The following is an 11,591-nucleotide window of genomic DNA, read 5'->3' as shown; positions in this document are numbered from 1 at the left end:
ACATGATAAGCAAAATGTTAAATACTTATTCGACTTTTTTTGCACACAATATTTAACTATTCACATATTTATATATTAGGAGAACATATGGAAAACAAGTTTAGGTAAATACTTTGCTAGGACTCCTTGTATAGGAGATAAAACTCAAAAATCTTTAATTAAGTTTATTATTTTTGAGACGTCAAATTTTAGTTGGTATATGGATCTGTATTTCACTTGCATAATTTCAAGTAAATGATTTACCTACGAATGTCTTCAACCAGTTTGTTTCTCTGTTAAGATTTCGTAACGCTTGATGTTGACGTTTATTTTTTTATTTACATTTTTATTTTTTTTTAATAAAAAGGTACTTCTTGAACACATTTTTTTATTTATAATAATTTTCATATAAAATATATACCATGTGTGTTTGTACCATCTAGGCATATACATATCTGTAGTATGACGGAATATATCCGTTTAGTAATGCTTCTAAGCGAGAGGTATTATATACATGTATTGAACATTAGTTGGAAGACGCTTGGAGAGTGGGAGTTTTATTTGTTAATATTTGTACGCACAAAACTCCCACTCTCTGCAGGCATACAACAGAAGATCTGTCGTATCGTATCTGTAGTCTTACAATACGTGTATATAATACCTCTCGCTTAGATGCATTACTAAACGGATGTATTCTGTCATACTACAGATATATATATGCCTAGATGGTACAAACACACATGGTATATATAAATATATATATATATAGTACTTAATTAATACATAATTCTTGTTTGGTCAAATACTTTCATGAGTAGGTACTATAGAGGACTTCTTAAACTAAGTAGAGGTATATTATAGGTGTATTTGTATTCGTTGTATATTAGTATATTCGTTTTAATAATAATATTCTGAATGCAGGTGTTTCAAATTGTCTACATTTAAATTACAAGGTGGATTCAATAAATCAAATGTAATAAAAAAAGTTCACTTTGCTTGTTTTTATCAAAAGCCTCTTAGATTTTGTGTGGAATTGTATTTTGAATTTTGAAGAAATTATCAAAATTAGTTTCCAAAAATTATCGTGAATAGGAGGCATAGGTATAAGAATGTACTAAACTCGAAGTCCCAGTGCTGATGCACGCCAAAAAATATAAAAACGAGAAAAACGGTGAAATGTGCAAATTTCGCGATTTGCAACGAAAGTTGTCTAACAAGTGAAAACAAAAAATTGACTGAGTTAAATGTTGAAATACCATATATAGACAGTGTTGATTACACTGTCACATTACACAAACATACATATCACTCATATACAACTGATATTCCCATATAATACATACTATACAACTTGCGCTTTCACGGGTAAACAGTGATGTTTACGAAATATGTTTTGAACAAAAGTTGATTAGTGTAGTTTTTTATAAGGAATATTTTTTACATTTAAACTTTTTTTTTTATCTTTAACGGTTTACAAGATGGGTCCTCGACCTCACTTTTTACGTCCTTTCCACGTTATAAAAATTTTAGCTTGGTATCTCTTTTCGTTTTTGAGTTATCGTGATGACAGACGGGCAGACGACAGACAGACAACCGGAAATGGACTAATTAGGTGATTTTATGAACACCTATACCAAAATTTTGTTGGTTCCATTAATATTTTTAAGCGTTACAAACTTGGGACTAAACTTCATATACATGGTAAAAAAAGATCTCAAACTTTTGTACCTTATATTTTTCTAACATAATCTCAAACTTTTTGGAAAATCAGAAAAACCGATTTTTCAGTTTTTAATTTCTTTCTCGCGCAAAGAAAGAAACATAAAAAGATCCTCTTAAAATTTAAGGTTATGTGGAAAATGTTAAATAGAAAAATTGTACACCTTTTTATTGCCAACAACTTTTTTCTTTTACCTTGTTACAAGGTCCTTGTATCATAATCAAACCCTTTTTTATGTTTATGTCATTGTGTATTCTTTGTAAGGTAACATGAAATTAATATGTTTGAAAGGTACAGACTGTTAATTTCATTAGTAAATAAATATGAGTTTAGAACAAAAATTTAAAAAATTGATTCTTTCATTTTTTCGCGTTTTCTGGAAAATTTTTCCAAAGTACTACTCTTTTATTGCATAGCCTAAAAATAGATGCTTTAGTGGAAAAAATATCGGCTGGTTAGCTTGAAAAGGCAATTTTTATCGTTGAGACTATTCAGTGGAACATAAGTGTTGTTTTGTCGGAATTTGTCGAAAAAAGGGAAAATCTGTATTTGGCTACAAAACAATTGCATCTTACTGGAGACATGATAAGTTATGTTTCCATCAAAGGAGAATTCTCAAAAACGACATATTTCGAAAGTTTTTCATAATTTTCACTTGGAACGAATGAAAACAAATAACAAGTGAAATTTACAGACTAAAAATTTAAAAAACCCCCGACATATTTTTCGGGTACAGAACCCTAAAGTCGCATTTGAAACATATCTAAGAAAACTCTTCATTAAGTAACCGTTTTCCTTAAAGCTTTTTCCAAGTTGAACCGATATTGAAGATCATAGCCAATTTTTTAGTTTTTCCCGGTACGGAACTCTAAACTCGCACTTGAAACATAGCTAAGAACACTCTCGATTAAATTACCTTTTAAACGAAACTAAAAAATCAAATTCGATTCATCCGTTTAAGCGCTACGATACCGCAGACAGACAGACACACACACATAGCGGTCAAACTTAATATCATAACACTCCTTTTTTTTAGTTCTGGGATTAAAAACAACTTTTTAATGGTAAGTAAACATATTAGCAATGGCATAGAAAAGAAAAAACCGCTTGCCTCCATCCATATAAGGGTTGTACAAAGGACAAGCAGGGTATATTTAGGGTTGTAAATTAGTTTTATTTTATTTTCAAATTTGATAATGAATTTTATTACAATTTGAAGAATGTAGATGATAAAATTTTATTCTTACCTTTCGTCTAATATCGTCAAGTTACTTTACTATCAAAATTGAAAAAAAACATATTTTTTTATTTCTTAACCCGAAATAACTTAATTCATACACGCTCGTTAAAGAATCTCTATTTGAAAATTATGATTATCAAATTTATATTGAAAATAGTTATCAATTTGTGATAATTAGCCGCATTAATATAAAAAAAAAAATCGATAATTATTCGATATTTATTATAAAAATTGGATTTTTTCGAAGCCAGCTTAAGATGCTTCACGTTGCTTCAACCTTCCGAAATGAAACAACATAGATTTACAGAATTTTGATTAAATGATATTTTGGATAGCTAGATGCATATATGCGCATTTATTTATTTTTATTCTTTGAATATTTAATGAAATGCAAAGTGATATGTATTTTTTTTAAATCAGCAAAGTCATTATTAAAAAACTGCATATTTTTTAAGTTAATAATAACTTTCACTGTATACAATTGTGTTTTTATACCATGCATATATATGTAATATGCAAGGTATACTAAGTTTAGTCCCAAGTTTGTAACGCTTAAAAATATTGATGCCACGCACAAAATTTTGATATAGGTGTTCATAGAATCACCTAATTGGTCCATTTCCGGTTGTCCGTCTGTGGACACGATAACTCAAAAACAAAAAAAGATATCGTGCTGAAATTTTTACAGCGTACTCAGGACGTAAAAAGTGAGGTCGAGTTCGTAAATGAGCAATATAGGTCAATTGGGTCTAAACCTATGGGCCCGTAGGACCCATCTTGTAAACCGTTAGAGATAGAACAAAAGTTTAAATGTATTAAATGTTCCTTATCAAAAAACAAACAACTTTTGTTTGAAACATGTTTTCGTAAACATCACTGTTTACCCGTGAGGGCGCCAATTAGGCGGAAATTTTATAATATGTACTATACTTGATTATCAGTTATGTATGTGTCACATGTTTGTATGTGTTATGTGATAAAGAAATCAACACTGACTATGCATGGTATTTCAACAATTAACTCAGTCAATTGTTTGTTTTCACTTGTTATATTATAAAATTGATATATTATTCTTGGAATCATACGGTAATGAGAAACAGGCTTAGGTATTTATTGGATTTAATATAATATTTAGAATGATGTAGTTTGGTAAGGGTGAGGTTAAGCAAAAATTAGAAAGTTACAAAAGTTACTTAAAAAGACATTTAAAATAATATTTGATCAATTTTGGGTAGGGTTGATTTGACCACTTTTGACGATTTCATTCCCTCCAGCTCCACGTCTCCAGGGGGAGGGGCCCAGAGGGGAGTTATAGCAAATCTAGGATCTTGTTGATATAAACCCTGATCGGAGTTTCATTGCTGCCCCCCCTAGAAAAGAGAGGCTCAATATAAAAACTTATTTTACTGTATTTAGAAAGGTTTTCCCTCTGATGTGGGCCTTCTCGAATTTTCCGGGTATGTGGCTTATACCAATCCTAGGAACACGTTAAGTTTTAGCCTTGTGCCAATTTTGTTTACAGCGCATAAGTAGTAGCTTCCACAGTATCAAAAACTAACCATCTTTTTAAAATACATTATATAAAAAAAATATTATCAGATATATATTTTATAGGTGTGTTTGCAATTTTTCCAGAAAACGATGATGAAATTTCTAGAGTTGTTCTTTATATATATTGTCCTTTAATCTTAGAGCTCGAATAGAAGAGCCTGCAAAGATGCGCAAAGTTTTGAAAACCGCAAAAATCATGATATTTTAGATTATTAGAGCTCGATTAAACTTTAGAACTCGATTAAATCAAGATTTTTTGGACATAAAAAAGAGACATAGCGATAGGAAGCTATCATCTCCAAAACAGCACTTCTTTGACACTATATAAACTCTCTAGCTTTGCTTGGAAAGATTGTGAAGGTGCACAAAGCCCTAAAAACTGTGCAAAATCATGATATTTCGGCATAAAATAAGGAGAAACGGAACTGAAAAGTTGACAGCTTCCAAAAAGCACTTTCTTTGACACCTCTGAAAAGCATTTTTTTGATAATAACTCAACCTACCTACATTTTCAACTCTTTAGCTGTATAAGAATGATTTGTGCAGATTTGCAAATTATTGAAAATGTCGAATGAATCAAATTGTCAAAATAAACGCTCACTTTAATAAATCGATCCGTCTAGTAAACATTCCTACAACTTATTTGAGCTGTCGTGTTTGAGCTGACGTATTTGAACTACCAGGATCGCTGAACGTGTTAGAAAGTTGCATAAAAAAGGAAAATATGACGAATTATACTGGAGAATAAACAAAATTACCAAATAAAAAAGAACAAAAATAAAAAAAATTCCATTGCTAAAACTGATCAAATGTTTTTTTATTTCATAAAATAAGTTACCGAAAAACCAAATATTTTTCACTGTGTGACGTGAATGATTAAAGTTAGAACGTTACAATATATCGTAGTTTGCATTTTCTTCTTCATCAGAAAATAAACATTCTTCATTCTGTTTTTCTGGTTTAAGATATTCTTCCAAATCTAGAAGATCATTATATGCTAAATATAATGCAACATCTTCTCGCAGTCTTGGAGACAAATCTGTTAATAGTGAATATACTGGAAGATCAACTAGAAAATAATTAAAAAAATTTTTTTTAATATCGTTATAAATAAAACAAAAACATAAAATAAAAAAATTGTATCTTACTAACATTCAAATTGTGAATCTGATATATCACGGCATATGAACAGTATTATAGAATATATAGCGATTTCACCATTGTTTGTAGAGTACGTTTGAAGTCGTAAAATGTATCCTTGATATCCGTCTTGAAAACTCGAATCAGGTTGAGCTTAAAATATTTAAAGTTTTTAGATTTAAATTCGTTATAGAGTAATGGATTAAGAGCTAGTTCAAAAAAAATACTTTGAATTTTCTAAAGCTGATCATTTAAATGAATTTACTAAAGCTGAAAATTGTTATACAGATTGCAAATTGCATATAAATAAAAGTTATGTCAATCAGTCAGTTGAATGTGAGAACAGAGCTGGTCAGTCAACCCTTTACGCCAAAATTATCCACTGCAAGTACTGGCGTCGATTTGATTGTCCCTACCATGACTACGCACCCAACCGATATATGTAAGAAAAAATTGTATTTATGTAAGTCACACTGACCGATAGAAAAATATTTTTACTTGTATTACAGTTTCAGTGATGCACGTGGTGTACTTATGTATATTATGACGATTGCAATTCTTCCAATTTTTTGAATCGTTATACCTCAGAAACGGTGGCTTTTAGGAAAAAAGTATTGTGACATTTTTATATTTAATTATCTGATCGACAATTTTTCGCCTGAGGTAATTTTATGATAAAATTTACCGTTTTGCTAAAAATCACGGAAAACCCGTTATTGTGACCTTTGACCCCGTGTAAATTTTTTTTCTACGTCTCGGATGATGAGGACTTTTTAGATTTCATTGATGATGGTGATTTGAACAATCCTACCAAATTTCAGCCGGGTGCGAATTTATGTACCTTCACTCATATTTTTTTATTTAATTTGACTGGATAATATATGTTTTGAATAAGTGTCAAAAAATTCAAAATTATTCACCACATAGTTCAAATGAAAAATTAATAATAATCACTCTTTTGGACGATTATTTTTAGTGGAGGGTATACGGAAACATCCTTAAGAAACCTCCGCTGATTTAGTATCGCTGAAAGATAGCATTCGTGAATTCTCACATGGATTAAGATTTTTGAGACTTGTAACATTTTGTATGCTTCTTTTCGCCGGTTCCTAGCCCCAATACTAATCTAATCGTAAGCTTTTAAACCTTTTTTTTACCTTGATAAGATACATCAAAGAATCCTTCTACGCCTGTATAATTGAGCTTAATTTGCCGCTCACTACATTGATCACCGGAATTAGGTATATAACGGTCTCTAATTGTAACTGTGTCTCCATCAGGTGTCAATAATACTCTTCCATTACTACTGCTTATAGTATCCTCAGCTGATTGTTCAACAATATTAAATATTCCTACTACCTGTTGAATAATAATAATAATAATAATAATAATAAAACAGGGTTGTTCAATGCGAGTTTACTATTTTTATTGATTCGACTATATTTGTTTAAAATATAAGTAGCAACATCTTACCTACAGAACAAAACTAGTTATTCTGTTAAAAAAAATTAAAATAAGTCACTACCTTTTGCATACAAAGTTTGGCAGCTTGTTTTGAAACAAATTTAAAACAAAAAATACCCGTTCAAAAAAATCACAAAAATGTTAAAAACTATTATAAAATAAAACATTTGCTGCTCATTATATCTTTAGTTTTCCATTAGGTTTGCATAAAGGTAAATTTTCCTCTATACTCCCTCCTTTCATTCATTTGCCCTATTCTATTATTTAAAGATTGGATTAAATTGAATTGAATGTTTTTTATTTGAAAGAGTATTGTATATGGTAAAATATAGTTTTCTTATGAGGTAATCAGCCGCATCATTGATGGCAATATTTGTGTTTACTTTTAAGTCATTCAATCAAACCTCGACGACGCTTTCCCGTATTCTTTGAATATTCACTGAGCCTGACGATAGGAGTAAGTAAAAATAATGTAGCATACGGTAAGTAGCTGGAACTGATAAATTAAATAAAAAAGTTCAATTATTTGAATACATTATTCAACATATTGCATGTGAATTGTATATATTTATTTATTTTTTTTTTCAACAGTTTTGACGATTGCCATTTTACTGGTCAATCATATATCACACGGGGAAACCATTAATTTTATATTAAAACTATTCAAACATTGTTGCCAGAAAAAATTCTACAAAAACCGCCAATGAGCAGCGTTCAAGTAGCCAATTCCATACGGAACATTTACCAAATTAAAAAATTCTATTAAGTGATATTGATACGCATTTGTTTAATTATAATTTTGATCATAAGTTAACTAAGCTGAAATTATCTGCTTGCACAGTATCGATTGAAAAAATCAACAAAATTGATCATTCGCCAACATATAAACTTACATACGATACAGAATAAACTAAACTTAAAAATACTTACATTATCTGGTCGAGCAAAGTCGTCTGGTTCAATTCCACTAGTTGGACATTGTCCATCCAATGTAACTAGTTCCCCATTTATTGTTACAATTGAAATAAACCCGATAAAAGTTGATAGCAGTTTTATTAAATTCATAATAATAATTTTTTTTATTTTTGAAGCTGACACAAACTTGAACAAAAAAAAGACAAATTTTCATAAACTTTGTTCTATTTATCTAAAAATTCCGTAAATTATTAAAACAAAAAAATGCGTTAATATGCAAAGGGTAAAGTTAATTGGTTAATATAAATAGTTTGATAACTTTTTATCAGAATATTAATTTACAAAGTAAATAAATTAAAAAATTTAAAAAAAAAACCGACTACGCTGTACAATAAAAATGAGACGATGTAGACACATCAACTTTGGGTACGAGTATTAAACATATTCAAGTGTCTTCAATTTAAGATGTGTAGTATTGAAGGACACTCCAGGATGAATTTGAGCATTCAATGTAAAAACAGAATATGGAAGAACCCAATTACCTACTCTTTATAAGAGCAATCTTTTAAAGTCGGTCTTTACAGTGAAATTTATTTTCGTAAATCTTATTTTAGAACTAATCGATTATTATTTATAAGTGTTATTCGTTTATAGATTGTTTAACTGATTTGATTATAATTTAATAATATCCCAAAAACTAGATTGTTGTCTTATATTAATAATACAAAGAAAATCTATGTCTGATAGCAATGAAAGAGTATATAAAACCTAAATTATCTGCTAAAGAATAAAAATCTTGAATTTACGTCAAACTGTGAGTCTTAGTGTAAATGATCCTTTTCCAACAATGTTTTATTATTCGGAAGTACGAGATTGAATCTTAAGCAAAGAAGGGAGAGGGTTGGATTTGTGAAACCTTACGTTTGGATGAGGAGGGGGGTGTGCTTACGCAATTAATATGGCCCCTTATTGTTAACCGAAGTCGGGTTTTTTATATTTTAATCTTTTTTTCTTATCTATTTTTGAATAAACTGTTTTTTAATTAACGTATTGTATACACGTTAATTAAACGATTATTAACTATAGTAGACTCAAAATTATAATTATTTTTTAAATTTAACTCAAAGTTAACTCCAAAATGCCTTCGTAATAACAGGTAAACAATTTTCTTTTTTTTTTTTAACTATTGTCAAAACGAATGCAGTTTACTTTTCATTTATTTTTAAACTCATTTGATGTGCCCTTTTGAGAGTTTGAGATCAGCATTATAAAATTTAAGCCCTAGTTTTTTCCGTTAAGAGGAAACAAAAATTTGTTTGAGTTTTTGCGAATTTTCAAATTGAGTTGGCCGCTTGAAAACACAGTGTGTTGTTGTTGCTTTTTTTCATTATTTATAATAATAGTTTCTTTAAAAGTAAATAAAATAACAACAAACTAAGGTCAATACAAATGCATTATCTTGGAGAATTTTATATATATATTTCGAAGATATGAAATGGCCAATAAATTATTTCTGCAACAGCCAATTGTTTTTAATGTAAGAATATGTATATTCGTTCACTTCAGAAATAATAGAGTACTTTTGGCAGTGAAATATAAATTACGAAATTTGATAAAAATTAAAATTTATATAGAAATATAGTTAAATATTCTGATTTGGAGTGATAAAAGCACATAATTGTTTTATTATACTAAAATTAAAAATCTTCATTTGTAAACCTTATATCATGTGACCTAAAACACAAAGAGCCCTGATGTGATGTCATCAGGCATGAACTCTCAGTTATTAAAATGCAAATAATAACCATTAAGGACATGATAAAAAAGAAGGTAAAAACTGATAAAGGTAAAAGTATTGATACAGTGGCAAGTGTGGTAGATTTTTTGATTTTTGGACAGAAAAAAAAAAGAAAAAGAAAATTAGTAATGTCAATAGTTAAAACATGAAAATAATTTTGTTTGTAAAAAAATTAATATGCTCTCATTACATTACCTAATGTGTAGTAAAAAAAGCAATGATTGTGGTGAATTTTTGAAACAAATAGCATATTTTTTAAAGACATAAATATTAGAAACGCAGAAAAAGAGACAAAAAATCAACATAGAAGTGCATTATGGTACGAGTTCCGCAATGGGTAGAATTACTGCTTCGAAATTTTTTGAAGTAATGACTGTTGTTTTAGCCGATATTAAGTCACCAAAATGGATGACAGCTTTTTTGACAGAATAAAAAAGGTTTAAAATTTAATGTAATTTTTTGAGAAGAAAGCGTATTAATTTTGCCAGAATAACTTATTTGTGGCTTTTTATTAGGAAAATCAACATTTTGAAGTACTTTTTCAAACATAGTAGAATATTCTATTCCCAAATTTTCTGATTTCGTTGGATCAGTTTCTTCCAAACACAGTCTAGGTTTTTTAACTATAGTACACGAAGCTAAAAATGGCAAATTTGAAAAATTCTGATCAAAGTGAGATTGAAAATTCTGACTAAAGGAAATAAGAATTAAACCTACTTAAAATTATGTTTTCCACCCTATTGTGTAATTAGAATTGCTTTTTATACCATGTATATATGAAATATACATAGTATTATAAGTTTAGTCCCAAGTTTGTAACGCCTAAAAATATTGATGCTACAAAAAAAAAATTGGTATAGGTGTTCATAAAATCACCTAATTAATCCATTTCCGGTTGTCCGTCCGTCCGTCCGTCTGTGGTCACGATTACTCAAAAACGAAAAGAGATATCAAGCTGAAATTTTTACAGCGTGCTTAGGACGTAAAAAGTGAGGTCAAATTCGTAAATGAGCAACATGGGTCAATTGGGTCATGGGTCCGTAGTACCCATTTTGTAAACCGTTAGAGATAGAATAAAAGTTTAAATGTAAAAAATGTTCCTTACAAAAAAATAAACAACTTTTGTTTGAAACATTTTTTTGTAAAGATTATTGTTTACCCGTGACAGCGCAAATTAGTTCGGAACATAATTGATATGTTATATATATATAACACATAGTATCAATTATTTGCATAGCAACAACATTGTTTATTTCAAACATATACGTCACTTATAAGATTGTATTATTTGTTTGTGTATCCGTCTGTGGACACGATAACTCAAAAACGAAAAACTTGGGGACTTGGGAAAACGGGACTTGGGTCCGTAGGACCCATCTTGTAAACCGTTAGAGATAGAACAAAAGTTTAAATGTAAAAAATGTTCCTTATCAAAAATTAAACAACTTTAGTTTGAAACATTTTTTCGTAAACATCACTGTTTACCCGTGAGGGCGACAATTAGGGCGGAAATTTTATAATATGTACTATACTTGATTATCAGTTATGTATGTGTCACATGTTGGTATATGTAATGTGATAAAGAAATCAACACTGACTATACATGGTATTTCAACAATTAACTCAGTCAATTGTTTGTTTTCACTTGTTTCCTTTAATTTTTTGCAAAGACTATCACATATGTATATAATTTTTTTCCCTGATGATCTCGATATTTATATCTACATTTTTTTTTAGAACGACGAAACAAAAATTTAGAATAATAGTTTTACATAAAACCATAA

At 29.3% G+C, this 11,591-nt stretch overlaps 1 protein-coding gene across 1 annotated transcript; it reads right to left on the bottom strand.

Moving 5' to 3' along the window:
• Positions 1-5,332: 5,332 nt before the first annotated feature.
• Positions 5,333-8,196, bottom strand: LOC123293700. Its single transcript, XM_044874592.1, has 4 exons — positions 8,025-8,196; positions 6,788-6,989; positions 5,643-5,783; positions 5,333-5,559 (listed from the first exon to the last, which is right to left on the bottom strand). Exons 1-4 carry the CDS (start codon positions 8,157-8,159, stop codon positions 5,381-5,383), a joined length of 657 nt encoding a protein of 218 aa, XP_044730527.1. The 5' UTR covers positions 8,160-8,196; the 3' UTR covers positions 5,333-5,380.
• Between the last annotated feature and the right edge of the window lie 3,395 nt (positions 8,197-11,591).

Source organism: Chrysoperla carnea, chromosome 2 (genome assembly GCF_905475395.1).
Source record: "Chrysoperla carnea chromosome 2, inChrCarn1.1, whole genome shotgun sequence".
In the NCBI taxonomy this organism is placed as follows: Eukaryota; Metazoa; Arthropoda; class Insecta; order Neuroptera; family Chrysopidae; genus Chrysoperla; species Chrysoperla carnea.
The sequence above is the reverse complement of the archived record's forward strand: the minus strand, read 5'-3'. Positions and strand labels throughout refer to the sequence as shown.